Genomic DNA, 26792 nt, shown 5'->3' on the forward strand with positions numbered 1-26792 from the left:
AATGTGTGGGGAAACGTTGCATTGCATGTAGTGTTGAAAATAATCTGTATTCGGCTTTAGAGAAAGTGAAAATGTGTCAGAGTAGGCCTATATATTTAGTAGGCCTATAAAGCCATCTTGGTGATTTTTGACGACCATATTCCGTCTTATAGTGAAGATTACTAAGAATTACCAAGTTTAAAAAAACACACTTTTATAATACCAAGCTGGTATTATACCAAGTGACGGGACGAACATGCCGTGCGCCTGGTGATAAGCGACATGCCTGTACATAACAGTTCTTTTCAGTGCCGTTCAGAGGTTTAAATCGCAAGGGCACTGCCAATGCGCTCGTCACTCTGAGACATAAGTTGACAAGTCCCATGTGTCTGTAATTTCGCCAGTACCTTTACCCTTCAAAACCGGAACGCAGTAATGCTTGCATGCGGCAGACATAGTCAAGGTGACAGTACTTCCCTGGACGAGCTCTTTGACAACGAACTCTACTGCTATTTCCTATAATGGCATGACCACTTTTAAAATGAAGATTTCTTAAAATGAACACTTCTAAAAATTTTCATTATTTGAAACAACAACTTCTTAAAATAACTGCATCTGGGTGTGTCCACGTTTTAAAACGACCTTAAATGAGACACCTACCTTTAAATAATAATTTTGGTGATATCCACTTTTGAAAATTATAACTTTAAATTTACAGGAGATAATTTAAATATCTAAACAAAATTAAGTACGTGATTGGCACACATCTAGATCCTATTTTTACATCAACGTATGTACTCACACACTTACACTGTAATGTATATTTATAAATTGTCATTAAAATAATAGTGTTTGTTTAAACTGTATATATTTTGATCAAATAGACTTTATTGTGAATGTATAGAGGTTACTTCAAATAAAGTTTGATTTTTGTGAGTACAATAACCTAATAAAAATTCCTTCCTATCTTCAAAGAAACTGTCTGTATTGAGGCAATTTGAGTTAACAAACTTGCAACACACTTGGAAGATGCCACAAAGCAAGTGATAGTATACTACGGTATACAAAAATAATTGGCCATAATAGAATCGGCGACGATAGGAAAGCAGCAGTTTAACATAAGGAGAATCTTCGAGTCTCCTGTTTTTATCGCTCATTTGCATTCTACGGTATACCACGGGTAGATTATTAGGCCTGATCCGGTGAAATAACCAATTTTAAGTCCGTGTAATTGGTTTTACTTTGTGTAGTAAATTTGTGTATACTCTATACCTTGTATATTAAATATTTTACTTGATACTTTATTTTGAAATTGAAGTTATCAAGTAAACATTGTTGGTTGAATTTCCTTAGTTGTACAATTACACTGTACTTTGATAACTATTAAAATAAAAAAATGTGGATTTATTTTCTAAACTAATATTTTAGTTTGATAATTTTACTTATCAATATAAAGAGAGTTAAAACATTTATTAAACAAAGCAAATGTAGTACAAATTTATATATGATGACAAGTAATGTTAGTACTTAAATGTAATCAAATAAAATTTGTTACTTTTTCTGTGTATAATGACGGTTAGACTCTATACTTTGATAAATAAAATATCAAATAAAAATTTTAAATTTATGAAGTTGACTCAATCGCATTTAAGCTCTCGGTGCTTTGTAAATTCTAAAAGGTTCTTTTACTATCTACGCAAACATTGGTATGAAAAGTCTATATAACTAACGCCATTATTTCAGGGTCCATAATAAGCTAGTTGGCATTTAATTGGCAATTGAAAATGAAATCCAATTAATTGTTTCAGTTAACCTAAACGGGCCATCAAAAGTGGACATATCACATTTCGACCTGCTCAAAGTGCTGGGTACCGGAGGTAAGTGATTGTCGCATATATATTTTTTTGTACTTTTACTAACACCTTAAACAACAACTTGTTGTTCCGTGACTTTTAATAATTCATTAGATTTTACTTTTATTCAAAAATAAATTTATGTTTATATAGCGTTAGGGCGCATTTATTCTACACGAATTTTATCGTGCTTGGTCGGCCGCCGCGCGGACGAAGAGCGGAGTCCAATTTGCCGCCGCGCAACGACCGCGTGCGTCTTAACTGTCATGGCAAAATACGCTCTATTCCTTTAGCTTTTACGTTTTAACTTAAATGGGCGAGTCTGGCTTGAATTTGATCAACGCGGCGGCGCGCGCATCGGCCGCGCGATTGTATTATTCAGAGGAATTTAAATGTCGTTGCCTAGTAAATAGAATTTAGATTCGCAATTAATGTACATGAAGGCGTGGTAGTTAGGCGATCGCCGCGCGGCGGCCGCGCGATAACATTCGCTTCGTGTAACTGGGCACTTACGATGCGAAACGCACGAGCGGGGGGACGGGTGCAGGTTTGAACTTACCTACTATCCAATACAGATCTAAAAAATTTCAGATAGTATAAAAAAAACATACAAGTTTATTTTTATAACGAGTTCTTAGGTTTTCGCGATTGTTACACATAGGTAATGAAACTATTTTTCCGGATTTTAATCGCGTATATGTGTTTTTTTAAGGTCTTTACAGGTCCCATGGTCACAGTTGACTGAGTTGATACTATGTGTATATAAAAATTTATGTTTGTCCCATATGACTTCCATATAGCGATAAAACTTTCGTCACTTGTTGCGTCTACTCACGCAAAAGTTTCTGAGTATTAGATCCCACTGGTTTGTTATTCGTCTCCTGTAAGTCAAACCAAGGATTCGTAAGAAGCGTTTCGCTTCTACATTTATATGGCGAACGGCTAAGGAGTGGAATTCCCTGCCTGCAGAACTATTCCATAAACCTCTATAATTTGGGCCTTTTCAAGGTGAGAGTGAATAGGCATTACTTAGGTGTGACCTCATCGTCACTTTCTATCGTATAGGTTAGACGCGCACTTATTTTTTAGTAACAAAACAAACAGTGGTTTTCAAATATTTTTTCGGGTCAAAATCGCGTATTATTTGTTTTTGCAACCGCACCAAAGTTTCGGACCCGTTACAGGTCCCCAATGATCACGCCTGCTGACCATCAAGACACAAAAAAAAAACAAATAGCCACTTCGATCCGAAAAAATTGTTTAATATTCAATATGAAATAACCGCGAAAATCTAAAATTTCTTGTCGTTTGATTCCTTGGTACAGCTACTTAAATTGTAAAAAAACCCACTTATATAACATTTAACAATGTAACATATTGAAAACAACACATGTCAACAATGTCTGCGGGACAGCATATTTTGCACTTATTGTTTATTTATAACATTTTCTTATACAAAAAATACTTTTACTTTATATCGTTAATTCTGACACGTCTATTGTTCTTGCTTTCTTAGAATAATCGTATTTAAACAACAACAAACTTAATTAATACAACAACTTGACGTCAAATGATAAATCGCGGAATTAAAACAATATTATAACATTTTTTGCTTATAATAACAGACTAAAGAATAAAAATCAAGCATTGTATTAAGAATGTTCCAGTTTATTTTTATGAAATTAAAATACATGTACAGAACCTACATACAAAACTGTGTACTCCAATAATCTCAGTACAAAGTACTCTAAGTTCGTGGAATTACATCTGTTTGCCAAGTTTCATTGAAATCGGTTGCCGGAAAGTGCGCGAAACCGGATTCATCCCATAGTTTGCCACCCTTGGAGGTGGAATATTTTCTTCAAATTTAACTGACACCAATACTGAGGTACCTTACCGGAGTAATTGCGTAACATACATAAAAAAAATACAGTCGAATTGAGAACTTTTTGAAGTCGTTTAATAAGTCAATAAAGCCACCATCTGTAAAGCTAACAACTCGTTGAGACCAATTAATGGGTTCTAACACGGTAGTTTTATTGTACGTCGTCAAGTTTCAGTAGACCTTTAGTAGCAGTAGATCTCCTTGTGAAAGTGTTCGTCCAGCGAAGTATTACCACCTTAACCTACTTCTGTCGCCAAGCGGTAATGTCCACATTGTGTTGCGGTTTTCCTGGTGAAATTACAGGCACATGAGACTTGCCAACTTACGTCTCAGGGTGACGGGCGCAGTGGCAATGTCAGGTCTTTGCGATTTACAGCTCTGATTATATATACTGCATAGAATATTTATCATTAGTTGCTTGAAGGCGGGCAACACTTTCGCGCAATGAGCTGTCATTTTACTCCCGTCTTCAAAAAAGACGGACCGGTCGCGCAAGTCGCACCCTATCGTGCTAGCCTATTGGTGGAGTCATCTGCCTGTCAAAAAAAAATTAAAATAAACCCAAGGTACTTCATTTTTATAGATATAAATAATATATATACCATGTTATTTTTGAAGTAGTAATTAATCAAATGTAAATTAATTTTTGCCTGCAAAGTGTATCTTTACTAGATAGACGTAAGCGATACCAGTTAGGTCAATGACCGCACAGTTGATGGGTTAATTGTTAACACCTGCTCTCCACAGCTCAATGCACACATCTGGGACTAAAATTCATATAATGCAGTAGCTATGTAAACGCTTACGAGGTTCATTAGCACTGAATACCCCCAAGTTCGTCTTTTTTTAATTAACAAACTAGATTTCCAAATTTATTGTTACTTGGGCACCAGTATAATTGTCACTAGATAATAAACGTATGCTTATTCGAACGTACTTTTACAAGGAAGTAATTTATATTGAGAAATAGCCTTATTTTGTAAAAATACGTTAGTAAATAAATAGCTTAAGTTTGCCAAAATAATAAGTAATTTCTTCACAGAAATATCTTTATTTCGTAAAACTACGTTACAGAGATACAGCTAATCCGAACAAGTACGCCAAAATATTTTGCGAAAGTACTTAATTTTGTAAAAGTACGCTATTGAGAAATAGTTTAACTTTGTAAAAGCTACAATGTTCTTGAAATTAAGGAGGTAGTATTAATATTTTACACAAATAACGTTGTCAGTAGAAAACATTATTTGTGTCAATCCACAAGTAAGCAATAAAATGTATATATGTGCCGGAATTATTTTTGTGCAGGAAGTATCCATTGACGCCACAAAATAATTTGCAAGAATAATAGTTCACATCAGCAATAAGTATTTAAGAAATCTTTTTGGAGTTTTTTTTTACTCGTTGATTATTTTTGTTCCTTATATTCCCGTGATGAACTTTAGTGGCAGCAGAGCTTGTAAAAGAGTTCGTCCAGGGAAGTACTGCCACCTTACCTATTTCTGTCACCAAGCAGTAATGTCAGCATTACTGAGTTCCGGTTTTGAAGGGTAAGGGTGCTGGTGAAATTACAGGCGCATGGGACTTGTCAACTTTTGTCTCAGCGTGACGGGCGGTGTGGCAGTGCCCCTCAGATCATTGCGATTTAAAACTCGTGCAACTGCACTGCACATGCACTGCAAATGTTATGGACAGGTTTACAATCAGGTGCACGACTTGTTCGTCCCGTCACTTGATATTATTTAAAAAAAACTTAATATATATATGCAATTTTGACGTGCAAACATTATTTACATAGTTTTACTCAGAATTTCATATTCTAGATCAGAGTTTCTTAACATAGTCATGGACCCCTCTGAAAACATCAAAGTGTCGATGGACCCTTTCCGAAACGATGAAAAAACTTCGTTTAGCTTTTACTAGCTTATATTGTTTGCGATTAAACTTTACATAATTACATATATAATAGTTAGTGTGACGATTGCTGTTCCATTATGCTAGGTAGGCTTGCCAAGGACCTCCGGCGGTCATTACATGTGCTCCTTAGGGGTCCATGGACCACAGGTGAAAAAACCCTGTTCTAGATCAATATGCTAAACCTTTTTTTTCTTCGGGACACGTATATTACACCAGGCGGCAACATTTTTGGGTGATGACCTTATTTTTAGGTCATCCTTTACAAAATTAGTTAGCGATCGAGGGGACCTGGTTTGACCCATGTAATAAATATAACACAAAACCTAAATATATCTCACCTTAAGATTTTAAAAACATAGAAATCTATAGTATTAAACAGCACCTTCCTGATAATAGTGGTTCGAATCGCCTATAAAAGTTTGACCGGCTGCAGATTAAGTACAGCTGTACTTAATGTACGGCGCGACTTGAGCGAGAGCGACATAAAGCGCGATATACCGCTATCCTTGCATAGAGATCTCGCGCTGTATGTCGCTCTCGCGCAAGTCGCGTCCCGTCGTGCTAGCCCTTTACTGTTCTAGATTGTGATGTAAATAATTGGTTTTCGTAAAAATTGAAAGATACGTCATTCCTGTGAAGTTGGCCACCCACTAAACTGCACACAGAAATAACCTATACAGGCAGTTGGTATATTGTTACTATTCCCTCTCTCGATGTAAGTATCATATGGGAAACAATGATTTTTTTTAAACTTTTTGGGGTGGCCAACTTCACACTGCCACCCCAAAACGGCTTTTAGTGATTCTTTCTACGGCAAGTGTTAGTATATCGTAAGTATACGTAATTATTCTTGTATAATTTTTTTTTTAACAAAATGGGATGGCCAGCTTCTCACGTGAATTTGGTCACCATAAACTTTTCAAACGGAACCGAAAACATCGACTGTATTGTCACAAGAGAACAATGATGCAAATGTATGTAGGTACCGTCGTCGATTCATATAGACCATAGATTACCAAACTTTTTGGCTTTGGTGGAAGATGGCAGAATGAAGATGATTGAAGAGTACGTTACGTTCGTTATGATAAGGAGAACAATATTGTTAGCAGTAAGTACCTAATAATACTAAATTTCAAGCAAATTAAATGACATGCAAAGGCAAATTTATAGTGATGATTTAAAATGTAATCTACATTTTACGTGTTTCCGACATTTACATTTTTATTTATTTTCGGCAGTAGAGCTCATTGTGAAAGAGTTCGTCCAGGGAAGTCACCTCTTTCTGCCGCCAAGCAGTAATGTTTACATTACTGCGTTTAGGTTTTGAAGGGTTAGGGTGCTGGTGAAATTACAGGCACACGGGACTTGTCAACTTAAATCTCAGGGTGACGGGCGCAGTGGCAGTGCCCTTCTAATCTTTGCGATTTAAAGCTCTGAATGGAACTACAACTGTTATGCACAGGCGTGTTGCTTACCATCAGGCGCACGACTTATTCGTCCCGTCATTTGATACATGAAAATATCAATAAGTATTGAAGTACTGGTTGTGCAAAAGGAAATAACCCGAAGTTTAAAGAAATTTCCTGAAATGTTATTTGTGTAAACGTCCGTTTCGCAACACGAGGTCTCCAGTCACGTTGTTCGGTTAAAGTTCAGTGGAAGATTTTCATAAAGCCCTTGCGTTCTCTCAGTTGATTGCTAAACTTAAATTTATGCGTGACTTTTCTTTAGATGTAACGTCAACATCACGCAGATTCAAGTAGCTAGCAGAGCAACAGCACAAATTTATATCACGGCAGTGAATGGGAATTTGGTATGCATGGCCATGGCATCCTATTTGGTTCAATCTGTTAAAAGGTCATAAAGTATCCGGAATAGATGAAACGGTATGAGTTGACTGATGCGAATCATCGAAAATATTTAAGTAATGTGAATAATTATTAATACAAAGATCGAACACTCAGAAAAAATCCTTCGATCCGGCCGAATTCGGACCGACGTCTTCTAGCATACCGTGCCAGACGCCATACCAGCTAAGCCACGGAACGGTCCAGCGGACCTAACGAATTTTTCTATGTGCTTGTTGTCGTGTCTTTGTATTTGGTTTTTTCAACGACTTTTTAGTCGTAGCGCCATCTATGAGAAATCTATGAAAGTTTTATCACCCAGTTAAATAGCTTTACCTTTACAGCAGCGAGAGATGTCGCCAGGGCCGATTTCTGAGTGTTCGATCTTTGTATTAATAATTATAACAAATTAGTGGAGTAATTTCACAAAAAATAATTGAATATCAATTCAATAAAAATTTGAAATACAGTGAATAGCGACATGTAGTATGATGTGCCGTTGTCCGTACAATCGGTCTACTTTCCCGATCGGTCCACTTGTTCAAATGGTCTACTTTCCCGATTCGTCTATATCCCATTACGTCTACTTTCCCGATCGGTCCACTTGTTTTCCCGATTCGTCCATTTCCCCATTTCATCTACTTTCCAAATCGGTCTACTTTCTTGATCGATCCACTTGTCCAAGCGTTTTAACCGATTTTAAAAAGGAGGAAGTTCTCAATTCGACTGTATTTTTTGTATATATGTTACGCTATAACTCCGGTTATTTCTAAACAGATATTAATGATTCTTTTTTGTTAGCATGAAGGTACCTCAGTAGTGGTCTCATTTAAAATTGAAGAAAATATTCCACCTCTAAGAGTGGCGTACTGGGGAGTGAATCCGGTTTCGCGCACTTCCTGTAACCGATTTCAAACTTTTGAGATCGGTTTTTTTAGTACTCTATATAGATTATCTGAATAGGCGCATCATTAAAATAGACCTATCGGGAAAGTAGACCGATCGGGAAAGTAGATCAAATGGGAAAGTAGACCAAACCGGAAAAAACATGGGAAATAGACGAATCGGGGAAAAATAAGTGGACCGATCGGGAAAGTAGACGAATAGTGCAAGTGAACCGATCGGGAAAGTAGACCAATTGTACCGAAGGGAAAAGACAAGTATCAAGTATCACGCGTTTTTTGATTTGGTGGAGTATTGCTTATTTGACAGTAATTGTTTCGGATGGATGTCGGACGGAGATCGAATGTAGGCCCCCTGAATCGTAATAAGAGCTCATGGTAAGGCCGCAGCACTGTGGGCGTAAGATAAGGATATTCCGGATTCGATATGGATGGTGGGTTCTGGAAAAAATCATGCTCTACAAATCGATTTTTGAAAAAAGAAATTTTCGGACAATTGTCCAACACTAGGTACATATTTTTCAAACTGATTCGGATCTGGGTTTGCGCGTGGTGGGTATCCCGGAGTGAATTTCATTGCTGTAGTACTCCTAGCACAGGGAATTCCCTAGTTTCAACCGAGTAATTACTTTGGTGGTCTGACGCATTACATTGCATTATTCCCAATGCAAATCAAAATTCTATATAATGAGAATGCATACACAATGTAATGTTGTGTATAAAATAGAACTCGTTGTTAATTACCCGTGTACCCGTTACATAAGGGCTTTGACCTTGCGTTATTGTTTTGCTTAGGTGTCATATTTCTCCACACCATAAAGAAAGCTTCTAGGGATGTTAAATAACGTCGCGCGTCGTCGTGACCGAAATATCCCAATAATAATAAATGCATGGTAACATCGGACAGAATTACAGAGTTAGATTTTTAGGCATGGCCATGAAAAATATTGACGACAATTACGTAACGTAGTTTTTCCCTTTTCTTTTGACTTTTCTTGTATGTATTTAGAGTTTTTTATATTTAAAAGAGAAAAAGCAATCCTAGAGTTTCTTGCTCTTTCTTCTCAGGAAACTCAGCACAGTGAACGAGCACTAGCTTAAAAATTTCTTTAATTATTTAACTTACACTGTTTTAACATATAAATTTTTATACAGTATGTTGTACCATTACAAGCATATACAGCATTCTCTAAAAAACATTAATTTAAAAAGAAAATAACAACAAAAACACTGTACAGAAAAAAAAAAGAAAACAAAAACTAGTATCTAAGAAATTATTAAACACAACAAACCCCCTAAGACTCCACCCTTAAAGCAGTTGTGATATTCCGTTTGAACTTATGTAATGAGTCTTGGAAGATATTAACCTCGTTTTTATTAACGTTATTGAAAGTTCTCGTGCTATGGTAAAGTGGAGAAAAATGGCCCACATTAGGACGAGATACAGGTACCAAAAATATATTTCGCTCTGGGTAACGTGGAAAAACGATGATTTCAAGTGTAAATTTATTTTACTTATGGAATAAATGATTATTATTTGACTTGGTCTTTAGAAATATAATAATATAACAGTTGCATTACATTACGGTTTGGTATAAAAATATATTTCAAAATTTATATTAGTGACGATTATATCCCTTAACATTGTGTACTAATTTGTAATATTGTAGTATTCATAATATGAATGACTGTAATTATTTTGAAAGCAAAAAAAGGCAAATGAAATCTATATCTAAACCATTGACTTACAATTATATGGACGTCGGGTCCGCGCTAAAAAGTGTCCGAACTTATAGGGCGTTAAAATCGTATACAGAGCGTCATTCACGCTTTAGTCTTCGTTTGTTCGACTGGCAGCGAAGCAAGCAAAATTAGACAGTACTGCGATGACATTACAATTTAAATTCAACGTTTTAGCTTTTTCATATTCCTTTACATGTCACTACGTTTAAATAGGTTGACTTGGGACATTTTTTTCGTGGTTTTTGTATTAGACTCGTCGCCCATTTATTTGTAAGTCAATGATCTAAACCTATAGATTTTTCAAAATAATTTCATATCCATTCGTCCCCGATTAATGCTCAATTTATATTGCGGCGGAACGGAATGGAAGCGAATTTTGCCTATACGATACTATATAATATTTGCCGATACGAGGCAAAATTCGCTTCCATTCCGTTCCGCTTCGTTCGTTCAGATTGTACGTTACACGATTGACCATAAAGTTCATTATGCTATGTACAATATCGTAACAAAAAATCGCTTTCATTCCGTTCCGATCTCTAGCCGTATACAGTTTCGAATCTAATATCCCTAACATCCCTAGCTCCTAGGGTGGTCACTGACTGTGACGAAACGCGCGATCTCCACCATACATAACCGTTTGCCCATTACACGTACATAGGTTTGCAATAATTATACTTTAGTAACGGTCCAGACATCCTGCGGAAGTAATCTCTTGTCTACTAGCGTGCTGTTTTTTGCCCTGGTGGAACCCGTGCTTGGGACCTAGGCATTTATATATATACGTATCTTAGGTTATTTACAAATGCAGTGGATCTTTACAATTTTGTAATTAAAATACGTTTGCTTGTAATTAATAATGTTGTGAAGCGACAGCTTGTGTAATAATTATAAAATACCAGACCACCAATTACCTAGACACTATTTAGAATTCCCAGACCAGAAATTCGTAAAAGTTTGTAAGTTCCTACTGAAAGTCAGGCCCGAGGGCTCATTTAGCGCCTTAGTCTTAACTATGGACCCGCCGAGTTCCCCATGCTTGAAAAAAAATCGATATGTTGAATAGTTCATAAAGTTAATTGTCACACTCAAGTACTTTATATATATTTACATTATGACAGTAGATCGTCAAACGAAAGCGCGTCATCATGTATCCGGTTAGAAGGACCACGTGCAACCTGAACGTACCCGCATCCCACTTCAGAATTGCCTTTATTGTGTTAAAAATTGACAACGTAAAAAGCAAAAACTGACTATTCGATGATGGTAAAACCTTGTTTATTTCTTTAGGGATTTATTAAATATATTAATATTAACGTGATTTGAAAGGCAAATGTTTTTCGCATTATTTTTAATTGCACACTTTTCTATGTAGATTCTTTTCTAGACATTCACAGCCTTCCAAGTAATCAATGAATGTAATACTTATGTATGTACTTCCAACGAAAAATTAACTCAAAATTAATTTGTGGGACATTTTTGTAAATACGTCATTAACAACGCTTTAGTCAATTTGGTTAGGTACTTAACTAAAGGTAAACAATCTTGTCAACTCAATCATATATCTATTTAATGAAATATACATTTATCAAATGATTTTTACTTACCTTCAGATACAAATATTTAGCTTCATATGAAATTGCATGCCTAGTATTATATCTATTGATTTGTAAAGTATATGATTCAATTAAAAGATGTATCAAGATTGTTTACATTTAGTTAAGTACCTAAATAAATGGACTATAGTGGAGTTTTAACTAATGGTTCTATTGATTTGTTAATACTAAAGATACTTATTATGTTACAAAATAATTATTACTTGAATCGTTACACTACAGACTATAAAGGTCGGGTAGCTTAATAATATTCTTGATAGCTTCTAAGTTCAAGAAGACAAAGAGAGATCAAACTTCTTCACTATAAGCCGTTTATTATTTCTTAATGTCGAATAAACGAACTATACTGTGTCTAATATACACCAGCAATGACTCGATCTTGCGATTTTTTGTATCGATTCATTGCAATGCGATTATTAAGTTAATCGATTCAACATTAAGGCGAATCGTGTCGTCTAGATCGGATTCATAATTTAAACAAAACACTTTCTGAACCCCTATTGAATCGTAAGGTTAATTCTATTTTATATTGGTCTACAAGAAAAGTAGGTTGGCAACATCTAAATGTAATAAATCTACGATATTTGGCGATGGGCGCTACTCCTGTGCCATCTGAATGTCTTTTCTCACTGGTTCATATCACTCTGAATAAAAATCATTACCGACCGAAGCCGAAAAGGCTGTCAATATTATTAGGTTTTTATTAAAATTAATTTTGAAACGATTTTTATGAGATCGATTCAAAGCAAAAAATCGTGCATTCCTAATTCTAAGTGCATGAGCAAGTGCTAATAAATTACCCTGTTTATTAGGATCTAAAATACTGTTCCAAATAAGGAAGCCGTATCAAATGTGTTCTATATCGAAGATTTCGATCATGTTCGCATTGCGAACAGAAAATCTTAACATAGTGGTTTAGAAATCCATGAAAAACAAATGGACGCCATCTTGCAGTTTGCGACGGAACTTTCTTTATGTTGTTGTTCATTATTCAATTTCATTACGTTAATTACGGTTTCTGATTGATGCTACTTCTGGTACTGATCAGGGTTTTGTATCGTGATGTCTATTACGTGTTGGTAGAAAACGTAATACCAGAAGTAACCTGAAATTAATATGTAAGTCAGCGAAGCGGTATGTTTGCTCCCAAGTGTACTATGCACTAAAATGTAAAGAGAAAGTGTACTTCTTACAATAACTAGTACCTCTACTTGAAAAAACAAATAATATTTTGCTAATCCAATCACGACTTTGAACCTAAGTAAGACTGACTTCGATCCCCGAAATCTGTTATAACTTACGCAATCCACTGCTGGATACTAAGTTGGTAGTGCTTAAACTTTTAGTGTAGATAGAATATATATTGCGAGCAAAGGAGGTATGTAGATGTTGATAAGACCATTGTACTGTCTACAACACATGATCTATAATTGTCACTTTATGAGATAAGTTCGCTGTTCATATAATACTTGTATAATAATGTGTTGTGTGGGCACGGCACACGATGATAATGAGCAACTAAAAATGGTTCCAAAGCTAGTAAATAGAACTGTTTATAACACATTGTTCATAGTTTCTCAATAAAAAATCGTAAAGCTTTCCAAAGTACCAGGTGGGCATAAAAAGGTCGCAAGCATTGGAAGGACGGGCGGGTAACGACCGGGCACCGCTACGCGCCAGTTTCGGCGGTCGACGACCTCCCGAACGTCCTGACTTGCCAGTGGCCTCCTACATCGGTATGAGGCCCTGGTACGCGGGCTATGTTTACTCTTTGATTGATATTCGATAATGCCTATAGACAGTAGCTATCATTACACGATACACGTGCTCAGTAATGAAAAGTATAATATATGGATTGATACACTTATAATTCAGTTTTATTTATAGGCTTTTAACGTTATATTAATTGATTACACTTGCCACTGCTGCATCTAGGTTTCCTTCAAAGAGAGAAAACAGATTAAAACATCCTAATGTTAGGTGGAGACTTTACACATCTTTGAATAGGTTTTTGTAAAGCTTCGAAATTCAGGATTTCTCTAATGTTTTCTTTTATTATTAAACATTGACCTACCTTATTAATGTTAATTGATAATTTATTAATGGCTTTATTAGATCAAATGTATAAGGTAAAATGATAAACATTGATTTTCTTAATTAAATATACAGTGTGCAACTAAAATTAACCGCAATGTCTTAACTAATTATTTTACTCATGAATTTGCAATAATATAAAAGAATATTATGAGTTTGTTTTGATCTGATTTACCTTGATTGCCTTGATATTTTGTATAAATTTACATACGTAAGGGTAAGCAGAGACTTCGGAGCTCCACTTATTGCGATCCGGGCGTAACTCTATTCACTTTCTCCTCTCGCATCAGTCTTTTCATTTCACTCTTTTTTATTCTTGACAGATTTGGTCTGACCTTTTTAAAGGTCATCCGTAATCTGGTTGAGACATATACGTCCAGGTCGATCTTTCCCCACGTTTCTATTCACAGTCGCTGTATAAATTTAAATATGTATATTTTAACGACTACAATTACCGGCTAAATTTAAACCTCTATTACACTTAACGTAGATACGAAATATAAAATAGTATTTATTCGAGAAATTGCCATTACTGATCTCCCCGTTTCGACTAGGTTTTTACTACTCGCAAAATTCAGACCAGCAGCTTGATTTTGATTGCCTATTCCCGATCGGAAACTGCGTTTCTTCCGAGTCGAGACGCGATTCACAACTGGCCGATCGGAAACTTTTGACATTTCAAATCGGAACAATAGTGGATTTAACTCACAAATAAGAAATATATGCTAGGGATCAGGTTCATCTTCTCGCTCGGAAACCCACCTGATTTCGAGACTCGGATGGGCCACCCGATAGGATCTATTCTGAATTTGAATTGAAATCAGCCTGCAGAATCAATTTACAAAAGTTCATTTCCCTCATTGGTCCCACCAGGAATCAACTCTCCACTCCACATCTCCACAGTGTTATCCCTCACCGTTAGCTAGAGGTATTTAGTAAAACATTCTAGTAGCAATTGAGCTCCTTGTGAAAAGAGTTCGTCCAGGATAATACTTGCCACCTTACGTATTTCTGCCGCCAAGTTCCGGTTTTGAAGGGTAAGGAAGCTGGTGACATTGGGACTTGTCAACTTATATCTCAGGGAGACGGGCACAGTGGCAGTGGTCCTAAGATATTTGCAATTACAAAAAAAATATGTAGTTATAGCGCCTGGCACATGATTTGTTCGTTCCGTCATTTGGTACCGTAAAAAAAACGGCGCAAAATTTAAAATGTTCTTTGGTATACACCAAACATAATAAGATTTTTAACTTTTGTAATGGTGGTTAAAAATAGGGTAGTTTGCATTAATATTAGACATAACTGGTTGATGACTTCACCATCTCAGTCGTCCGTGACCATGGGACCTGTAATCAGTAACCAAATAATGAAAAAAAAAAAAAACAAGTCGTCGTTGGTGTTTTGTAGAAATGGCGAAATCGCCATTTCGAAAAATTTTTCAGGGAAGCATGTTTTAGTTTTTCACGCATGTTTTAAAATAATTACGTCCTATTTTAAATTAAATTTCAAACTTAAACCAAATAAAATTAAGATTGAATTTTAAAACAGGATGTTAATTATTTTAATTTTTTTATTTAATTTTATTTACGGTTAAGGCAATTTACAATCTGACCCCCAGAGTATCTTTGTGAGAGATTTTTTAAGGTTTAAGGAAATTAACATTCTTACACTAGCGTCACAGTACACATATGATAATGCTATTTATGTTAAGATAAATAGTAACTTCTTTATGAAAAATAGTGACAAACATAACTTTAATACGAGGAATAAAAATAAACTAGCTGTTCTCGATAGTCGTCTTCACAAAGTCACAAATTCATTTAAGGATAATGTATACGCTTCTAATAATATCCCGGTCGATATACAAAATTTGCATTTCACGAGGTTTAAAACTAGTGAAACAAAAACTTTATACTAAAGGCTATTTACAACTTCTGTGTACTTAGATGACAAAAATCCGTGATATTAACCCGTTTAGCTCATGCAGATAGTCTCGATTCCTGTTGTTTAAAAAAAAAAATACATTGGAAATTTTGAATGTGTACAAATGTTATTTACAAAGAGCAACCCCTAGAGTTTCTTGCTCATTCTTCTCAGAGGAATCTGCCTTACGAATAAGCGGTAGAGTTTAACCAATGTGTCGATTTCAAGTGTAATAATTCTTACCTATGAAATAAAGAGTTTTAAAACCTAAAACATACTCCCTTGAAAACATTTTCGAAATGGCGCTTTCTCCCCTTCTTCAAAACACCGACGATACAAACGAGATTTAGAATAAATCAAATAACGTATGAATGAATCTCTTTTACGTAGTTTGAATAAGAATATCTACGCAGTGATTTTATTAGTGCGTAGTTTAGAACTCTAAACCGAAATACAACATTGTCTATAACGCTTATTCAAACAATAACAAAACAAATACTACGTAAATTGTGACGTGGCTTTAATATAGTATTCACGTACCCGTAATAACACAAACACGTCATAAGTAATATTTTTTTCTAACTTTGCGTCACACATGAATAGAGCGTGTTGAACTTTGATCTAAATCCTCTACGACAACTGAGCCTCGACTGCCAACGGCATTAGGTGAAAGACACCCCGGCGCCATGGAGTATTCTTTCTTTCTTGTTGTTGTTTTTATAACCAAACCATTGTTTTTATTATCTGTAACATTTAAAAATTCTCTACTACCCGCTTAAGCTAGTGCATACGATCGAACAACTTTTTGTATCGATTTTATTTCAATGCGATTTTAAAATCTTTTCAATAGAAAGGCAAATCTTATCGTCTAGATCAGAAAGCAATAAACTTTTTTAATAATATCATGAAATTTGAACAAAATTTGATTGACAACAAATATTTCGTTGTAAATTGTTTTTGCGCTCGATTTTGGGCATTAAGTGGTTGTAACCCGATTAAAACTACGGGTTATTTGTCACAAATTTCTTTCAAAATGTCCTTATCTATCAAAGTGGATAATTAATAGAAAAAATCAGTACCGAGTACTAACAAAGCCGACCTCAAAAGTCATTCATCCCCTAGTTAGCCACCCTTAGAGGTGGAATATTTTCTTCAAATTTCAATGGGACCACATCTGAGGTACCCTCTTTCCACCAAAAAAAAAAGAGAATCATCAAAATTGGTTCACAAATCCCATTGAGTTATCGCGTAACATAAATATAAAAAAAAAACAGACGAATTGAGAACTTCCTCCTTTTTTTTGAAGTCGGTTAAAAAGTGGTTTCTATGGCAACACTGAGTCGAAAAACTTAAATGATCGCCACAAGCTGTTTTCACCCTACGAGTTTAGCCTACAGCACCATTTGTTGAGACATTATTATCCAAAATAATGTTTTCTTATGACATTAACCGGCAGAGCAAATTGTCGAAATATGATTAGATAAAACTTGTTGAATGAGAGCTAGCATCGGAATTTAGTATACCCATTGTGTTTTGTGATAACACCAATGTTGTTGTAAGATAATGGATTTTAATTACCGTGTTGATGACTTTATCGGATTTTTTAGTTGTTTGTTGAAGCTAAAAGACTATCCGTAATGCCGATTGATTTTCTCTGGTGAAATAACATAAACACGGAAATATGCAAAAACAGCCCAACACTACATTACATGTAACTCGTAGAGGTTATGTTCAGTTGTCTTTGAAAGTAATTAAATTATTCAGTCATTTTGATTATCAGTCGGCGCCCGCCTAGATGAGAAGGTTCTAGGTTCGATATTCCCGGTAGAACAATTTTGAGAAAGCAGTAGGTATTTTACAATATACATATATCACGGAGAGTGCGATGTAATTACACGCTTTGATTCCGCCTTCCCCTTTCCATCACCGGGGGATTAGGCGCAGGCTTAGGTTCCATCGCTAAATTGTGGATATTCCAAAGATTCGCACGAAGCCTTACGCTTTCACATTTATACGGCAAACGGCTATGGAGTGGAATTCCCTGCCTGCAGACTTGTTTCCTGAACGTTAAAACTTGGACCTTTTCAAGGCGAAAGTGAGTAGGCATTATTTACGTGTCCATGCTCCATCGTCGACCACATCGTCACTTTCCATCAGGTGAGATGGAAGTAAAAAAAAAGCACTCGTTGCGAAAGAGTTGGTCCAGGGAAATACTGCCACCTTACATATTTCTGCCGCCAAGCAGTAATGTGACCATTATTGTGTTCGGATTTTGAAGGGTACTTAAGGGTGCTGGTGAAATGACAGGGACGTGGGACTTTTCAACTTATGTCTCAGAGTGACGGGCTCAGTGGCAGTATTCCTCAATTTTTTGCGATTAAAGCTCTGAGTGACACTGCAACTGTTATGGACAGTCGTGTTGCTTACCACCAGGTGCACTACTTGTTCGTTTCATCACTTACTATCATAAAAAAAGAAATTGTGAATAGGCTGTGTGGGTACTGTAGACTAGGCGTTATGGTTTAGTGCTGGCTGAATGAATATAGGTTTGAGTTTAGAATTTACACTAAATTATACATTAAATATATTTTACATTAAATTATATCGACGAAAGTAAAAGGCACTACCAGATATAGTTTAAAAATCATTTATATAGATAGTAAAATTTGTGGATAATATTCGTACCTATTCGTTGAGTTTTTATCAGAACCGTCAATAAAGTATAAAAAAGTGCTTTTATTGACTGGTTTCCATTGCATTAGCTACAAAATTATATTCTGAATAAAATTTATGTCTTAAAAAAATCTTAATGGCGGATAAGATTTGCACCAATTTGTTCAAAACCCTTTGAAATCGATAAGGCCTCGTGAAATAGGTGAAAATCGCATTGCAACATTTGCAAACAGGAAAGATATATTATAATTCCATTATTTCAGGTCGGCGCAGTATGTCTTCTTCTATTCAGCTCTATCACCTGTCACGTCGTTTATTCCCTTCATATTTCACACGATCTATCTTTTTTCCCTGATCTTTTTTTGTCCTTAAGGCGAAATGGTATCTTGACTGCGTAGATTTTGAAGCATGGCAGGTAGCCGCGGAGAAATTCATTGCTTTGAAATAAAATGCACTCTCTTACTAAAAAATAGCTTGTTTCATTACAGAAAATACGGGAGAAAAAATTTCATTTAAAATATCTATAATAACAATCGAATGAAACTCATTTTTCCGTGGATGAACGTTATCAAAAAGGTTTTTTTTTATGATAGCAAGTGAGGAACGTACAAGTTAAGCGCCTGGTGGTAAGCGACATGCCTGTCCATAACATATGCAGTGCCACTCGGAGCTTTGAATCATTAAGATCTGAGGGGCACTGCTACTGCGCCCGTCACCATGCTACATAAGTTGACAAGTCTTATGTGCCTGTAATATTAATAATTTCACCAGCACCCCCTACCCTTCAAAACTGGAACGCTGTAATACTCACATTACTTCTTGGCGACAAAAATAGGTAGGGTGGCAACCCTACCCACTTCCGCCAAGCAGTAATGTGTAATGTGGTGTACTGCCGTACTTCCCTGGACATGTTCTTATACAAGGAGCTTTACTGCTGCTAAAAAGTGAAAATTGTGCGTATATTTTACTTACGAAGTTCATTTAGTCTATCGTGTTTCGGGTCCTATAATTCACTACTGGTATTTTCTGTTTTAATTATGAATTTAAAAAAACAATGTTAATTTCATATTTTTAACGGCGAATAACCGTCAAAACGTCGAAATTTTGAGTGTCACTTCACCTTAACGTGCATATGTAAAATCTTCTCAGTAATGTAGAGAGAAAGAAAGAAAAGAAAGAAAGAAATAATTTATTCCTTGAAACACACAGTACACATGCATTTTATAATAATAATAATAATACTGATAATAATCGTAATAATAACCTAAGGATTTGAAACTAAATACTAATAATATAAATATAATATATGGAGCACAAAGCATGTGTGCTGTGCTGCCAAGGAAACCGTGACCCACTCAGCTTGTTGTCGTCTCACATTCAAGTGCTACGACGCTGATTTTCAGCGGATCCGGCAACAGAACACACGTGACACGGAAAATAGTAGGCGACACTAAAGACATTGATGACACCAGCACATAATTGTATTAATTTTAACACAAAACATGAACAATCTATTCCATTAAGATACAATTAACGTAGGTAGTTACATTTAATAAGTACTATGTCATGCGCAACAGATTACAATACAATTGAATGGAAATTAATATGATAAAATAGGAGAGTTATAAAATAGGGTTTAATGAATTAATTGAGAGGTTAGACAACAAATTACAATACAATTGAATGGCAATTAATATAATAAAATAGGAACGTATATATATTTAGTTTGGTAAAATTATAAAATAAGGTTTAATTAATTAATTGAAAAGTTTGATTACACTTAAACAGACGAACAATATTAAACTAAGACGCATATGTCCCCGGCACATCAGCAGCTACGATGGATATTTTTGAAGGTTTAGTAGATACTCTTTGAGTAATTTTTTGAATACAAACAACGAGGAAGCGTTTCTGATTGGCGGAGGTATATTATTCCAGCATTTCGAGGCAGCATAACGAAAGCTACCTCGAAAGCGCGCCGTTCTGTGACGGGGGCATACGAGACGAGATGCATGTCTAACATGCATGGATGAAAAACTTAGCTTGTCATGTAAGTATAACGGCTGCTTACTCTTCATGACTCCAAATAGTAAAGAAGCAAAATGTAATTTCCGTCGGGCTTCCATTTTAAGCATGCTTACATTATTTAAAAAAGGAGTGACATGTGCTCGATGTGGAATAGGGAAACAAAATCTGGTACACGCATTCTGCAAGCGCTGGATAACGTTTTTTGTGCGAACAAGCAGACAGCCTCCAAATACAGAGTCAGCGTAATTTAGCTTCGAGAGGATTAAGGAGTCGCAAAGTTTTATGCGTAAGTCCACATTAATATATTTTCTAATACGATATAAAACCTTTAAGCGATAGAAGCAGTTACGGACTGTATCAAGCACATGTCTTTCAAAGTGAAGGGAACCATCTATGAGAACACCCAAATTTCTCGCTTCCAATACACGCTCTACAGAGTTACCAGATACAGTTAACTGAGGATTGCAAGACGATATCCCTTCAATTTGACGCCTTGTACCAAGTATTATGAACTTTGATTTACCTGGATTTAGCAACAGGCTGTTCGAATCTGACCATTTGGCAATTCTATCGAGGTCTTCGTTCAGATGACTAACCGCGGTCCGTGTTTCAACAGGTTTAAAAGAAACATAAATTTGTAAATCGTCGGCGTACAAATGGCATCTAGAATTTCTAACATAATCCACTATGTCGGCAGTATAAATAATAAACAAGATAGGTCCAAGGATGGACCCCTGAGGAACCCCTCTAGCAACCGTGGCGGCACCAGAAAACAAAGAGGATCCGTCCTCACCGCGCACTTCCACTTGTTGTGTACGACCGCAAAGATAGCTACTAAACCATTTAACAGCATTACGGTCGAAGCCATAGTAAATTAGCTTAGAAATTAAAAGCTGGATGTCAACGGTATCAAAAGCGCGAGAAAAATCAAGTAAGGTGAGAATGGATCCCTCTCCAGTATCCTGCGCAGACAAAATATCATCAACTACGTCCAGCAATGCTGTAGTAGTGCTATGTCTCTTCCTGAAACCTGACTGTTTCGAAGGCAAGATCTCGTTGGTCTCCAGGTACTCCGTCAATTGCCACATCACCACCTTTTCGACTATTTTTGACATGTATGGTAGGATGCTTATTGGTCGAAGGTCCTTGAGCTCTGATGGAGTACTGACCTTTGGAATGGGTCTAATTTTCGCTAATTTCCATTGGTCCGGAAAGTCACTTGTCTTAATGGACTGATTGACTAAAGCTGTGATAAATTTTAAAGTATACGGTAGGGTAAGCAATACCATATCACGAGAAATATCATCCACACCGCTGGCGTTACTTTTAATTGCCAAAATGGCTTTGGATACAGTCGACTCTGAGACCTCGCGGAAATTAAATACTGCAGTACCATGTCTACGAGAAGAAAAACTGGATATGTAGGCTATGTCTACATTACGGGTGGGTAAATTTAGTAAATGAGCATTTATTTTATCTGGGTCCCTCAAATGTGGAGGGATGTCGCAATCTTTGGCCTTGAAGTCAGCTACGTTTTTTTTAATATTCTTCCAAAGATCACGTGGGTTTTGAGATTTGGAAACACATTGCTGGAAAAACACCGTTTTCTCAGCATTTATTGCAGATAATACTAGTTTTTTTAGGTCTTTATAATAGGTTTTATGTGAATTCATCCCAGTATTTAGAGATCTCCGATGGGCTTCGTCACGCAGTTTCATCATCTGCCTAACATTGTATGTAAGCCAGGGAAGCATTCGCTGCCTGACAACAATTCTCTTTTTAGGCGCATAATGATTGAATAAGTTATGCAAGCAGGCGCTAAAATTATGTACGGAATCTCTTATGTTATTCGTTAGTAATCGATCCCAATCCGTTGCCCTAATGTCTGTGTTGAACGCATCTATGTCAATATTAGCTAGTGGACGATAAACAATATGTTTTGGGGGTACCTTTACCTTTCTCACACCGATTTCACCCGTGACGAATGCATGACCACCAAGATCCGGTATATAATCAATCTCAACATTAGCTATTTTCATACTTGAACACATAATGTCAATCAATGTTTCGCTATGATGGGTAAAGTGTGTCGCGTGGTTAACATATTGCACAAGATTTAAGCAATGTAAAAAATCCAATAGTTTTTTTGTAGAAGTGTCTTCAATATCTAAAAGGTTCACGTTAAAGTCACCAACTAGCACCACATGATCAAATGACGAAAAAGAAGCGATGGAATCCGTAAGGGCGTCGATAAAAATCGCCAGGGCCAGCCACGGTGGGCGATAAGCAGTCCCTATGGCAAGTTTAACAGAGTTAACAGTAAGACCAAGCCACATCTGTTCCACGGTTGGAGGGGCAGGTGGATGAGGTAGGAGTCGCGCGTTAATGCCACGTTTAATATAAAAGGCCACTCCACCACCAAGCCCATGTCGCACCGTTGGAGGACGAGGAATATGACGAAGCCTGTAACCCGGAACTGTGGGAGCACGCCCCTCTTCCCCCGCCCTAAGCCAAGTCTCGTTTATCGCCACAATTTCGGCAGCGTGGCGGCTCATAACTGTATGGAATTCATCGTGGCGGGAGCCAAGCGATCCAGCGTTTAGAAGACCAATAGAGAAGTTTTCACCTCGTACAAATTGGACAATATAAGAATAAAATAATTGCAAGTACTTCTCGTGTAAAAGGTAGAACCTAAGTACAGTAATATGTCGCCAGTCAGACACAAAGAACCAACCGCAACCCCGGCAAAACAACTCGAAGACGAAACAAACTCGACACGGAGCACGCCGACGGAAACACTTAGATCTCCGTAACTTATTGTTAACAACATTTATGAAAAAAAAATTAATTGCAATTACAAATTGAATAAGTAAAATTGACTGACAAAGTAACAATAAGACAATAATAGATGCTATACACATGCAAATAAAATGATGAAAGTAATAATTAATAATATTGAGTCCATTATTATAAAACAATAATACTAAAACAACTGCATTAATTTCCAAATTCAGAAGAACGAACAGCATCGGGTCCAAAAACCCTAGTGATGTCTGCCATCGTATGTAGGCGCTGTCGTGGAGAATCTGCAAAGGCGCCTCGGCGCACGTATATACGCCCGTCTCTAGTCCACACAAAGCGCCAGTTGAGTCGTTTGGCCACTTCTCGCGCACGCTGGAACAATTGCCGATTCACTTGTGTCAACCTCTCGTTAACATAGAACCGGCGTGGTGGGGTAGGTAGATCTGTACCCTCCGTGGTGGCACCTCGACGAACACGAGCAGCTTGCAGGAGCTGGTTGCGTACTGTTCTCCGAGCAAGGCGTACCACGATAAGACGAGGGCGAGGTGCCTCCGCCCCATCCGAGGAAATAGGCGTACGACCCACTCGATTGGCGCTGACGATGTCCTGGTCCTCAAGTTTTACACCCAGTTTGCCTGCCAGCGTCACGATAATGTGCTGCACACTTTCCACTTTCTGCTCCGGCACGCATGAAATTTCTAGATCGTTTAGGAGAAGATCTTGGTCTTTATCGTTAATCTCTGCCTTCAACTGTTCAATTGACGCCAGCACTTCCTTGTTCGTGTAGTTGTCGCAAGGATTCTGATCAAGACGACGCTCAACAATATCGACGCGTGCGGTCAATTTGTCAACACGTAGGTCACACTCATCCATCCTCTGCGTTAGATTTGCAATAGCAGTGGTCAAATTCGTCATTTGCAGGCGCGTAGCTCTCATTTCCTCCCTGAGTGCGCGAAGTTCATCAAGAAAAACCTGGTTTTCTAATTTCGGTGAGCAGTACGTGTTGAGTGTGGCATCTACCAATAACGGTGATATATCTTGAGGCGGACTTTGCAAAGAGGCTCCCCGACGAGTATTAATATTTCCGCGCACCGGTGTATGTGTGTTATCTTTTTTTGGCATTTTACTTATACAGGCCACACATTTCCAAGATGCCTTATGCTCGGGTGTCATCGTATTCAAATATCGTTGTTCTGACACATTTGCGCATGGTAGATCGTAATACCTATTACATTTGCAGCACGTCATATATTGCCTTCCCTCTATGTGAGATAAGCACCCGGCACATGTTTTTTTTGTAGCAGAAACTGACATTTTTTTTTTTTATTTTAAAAGAATGTTCCGATCAACACAAGAAAAATAATAATAATAATATTTAAAAAATATATATAAAAAAAAAAAAAAAAAAAAAATGACTTTAATACTGCGGTTTGAACTCGCGACCGTTTCGCACCGACACTGCGCTGTCCAACAATCTCCCGCTGCACTATTGCAGCGATACTCGACGTTGCGAAATTAAGAGTCCGCTGCGATGTAAATACGGTCGATGAACCGCGTGGGTGCAATGCACTCCGAAGGTCGCCCACTCACTAATCACCGTCACTATTCAAAAAATTGTTCGAATTAACGTGAATTTCGATAACTATTTGTCACTTTGTACTATTTAATAATAAGAATATCGTTTAACAAAATGCACAGTTTGTTAGAGTAGAAGCTAAGGCACAATTTGATGTATATTTTATCGCGAATAACACAATATTTCACCAACATTTGATTTTAAAACAATTAACAACACAGTAGCACGTCTACTCTCTGTTCCGCGCCCCGCGCGTTCCCTTCCAATGAATGATGTTTCAAAATTATTGGTCAAGTTAATACGAGCCTGTTAAAAATGACTAATGAAATAATGCAGAGAAGTTTACACTATTCGAATTTGACATTTATCTTTCATAACCTAAATAACTTGCTTTCTTTGCGCGTCGTGTCGTCTATCACGAAGCCACGTTGGGCAATTATGATCGAGCGCCATATTAAGGCTCTTTCTGAGCCGTTTTTAAGATTCTACCTCAAATGGGATTGATTCATTCCGCATAACAGTGACAGTGTTGAATAAATCTTTTTGGAAAATATATATAGTAAAATTGAGGATGTACAATGATTACTATGCGGTGTGAAAACTAAAAATTTTCGCCATAGAAAAAAAAACAAACGTAACTCGACATTATACAAGAAAACCGTCTTCAATAGATATTTTACATATATACCAATTTCTTTTTTATATCAACTGAACAATATGAGTATGTATACTATACGATATACATTCTTCAAATAGCATTGATTTCGTTTGTAAATTTTGCTTGGGTCGAGCGGCAAGGACGATTTTTTTTACAAACAAAATCAATGCTATTTGAAAAATGTATATATATATCTTGTGTGAGTTTCGTTGTGAAAGTGGAAGACACACATTTTTACACAATCGTGACTACAAATCCGGTTGCACTCGAACCAGCGACTGTTTGCCATACCGGGGCTACCACACTCCCAACATAGCTACGGAACAAGTAATCAATACTAGTAAAGTAAAATAAATATTCATCATCACCGTGACGGCCTTTTTCTGATCCAATCTTGGATGTACGTCTCTTCTTCCTCTTGGCAATCTTTTGTGCCCGACTCATCCAGTCCCAACCTCCTTGTCGTTAGATGTCTGCAGTGGTCTGCCGCGCCCTATGATATCTGCATATATAACATAAATATTATGATGATAATGTGATTTTAAAAATTACGAAAATCAAATGAATAGCAATCCTGGCAACTTGCAATACAGAATCAACTTAGTTCAAACACCAATGTCGTAAACTTTGTTACCTGTACAAAATACGTCAATTGTGTATTTGTATATAGAATATAATAAACTATTTCATATCATCTATGTTACTTGTGTTACAATTTAAAATACAATGTCAAGGGATGATAATGGTCGCCACTAATATAAATAATAATACATACTGCACATTTAGTTGAACACTTAAAATCAGTAAAATCCCCAAAAATTATTGGTTTTTTTCCCAAAAGTCCGGCCGGTTATTTTAGGTCTGATTTGAAAATAAAAAAAATAATCGACAGTAATTTGTCGTAATTTATTACTAATACAAGTTTGTCGAGTGGTTGGAGGTGAATTTTGTTAATTTCGTAAATTTTAGTTTAAAAGGTTTTTTTAATTATTAAAGTTTGGTTTAATCATGTTAGAATGTTACAACTTGTTAATTTTCAGCTGTTTCAGCTTTGTCACGTTTAGTTTAGATTTTTTTTTTCTATAAAAGTTGTAAAATGCTGTAGAATAAGTAGAGAATAAATTATGTTAATATATTGTGACAATACAACAATTTCTGTGAAATTCCTTGACGCTATAAAATTCCTTACCTAACAAATATGCCTTCAGTCGGGTTTAAAACACTTCGACTTCTGTAACAGTTCCTGACTTGCTTTTTTTGTAGAATCGGGTTCATATAAGAACAGCCTTGTGAAGACAA

General features: G+C 36.5%; 1 protein-coding gene across 1 annotated transcript in view; it reads left to right on the forward strand.

Moving 5' to 3' along the window:
- LOC113233679 (ribosomal protein S6 kinase alpha-4-like) overlaps nucleotides 1-26792 on the forward strand; it is a 175878-nt gene that overhangs the window by 7618 nt on the left and 141468 nt on the right. The window contains exon 2 of the mRNA XM_026468854.1: nucleotides 1788-1856. Coding sequence (XP_026324639.1) covers nucleotides 1788-1856 — 69 coding nt within the window. The remainder of the gene's footprint in view (nucleotides 1-1787; nucleotides 1857-26792) is intronic.

The sequence above is a fragment of the Hyposmocoma kahamanoa genome, unplaced genomic scaffold (genome assembly GCF_003589595.1).
Source record: "Hyposmocoma kahamanoa isolate Upper Pololo Valley unplaced genomic scaffold, ASM358959v1 79, whole genome shotgun sequence".
Taxonomy (NCBI): domain Eukaryota; kingdom Metazoa; phylum Arthropoda; class Insecta; order Lepidoptera; family Cosmopterigidae; genus Hyposmocoma; species Hyposmocoma kahamanoa.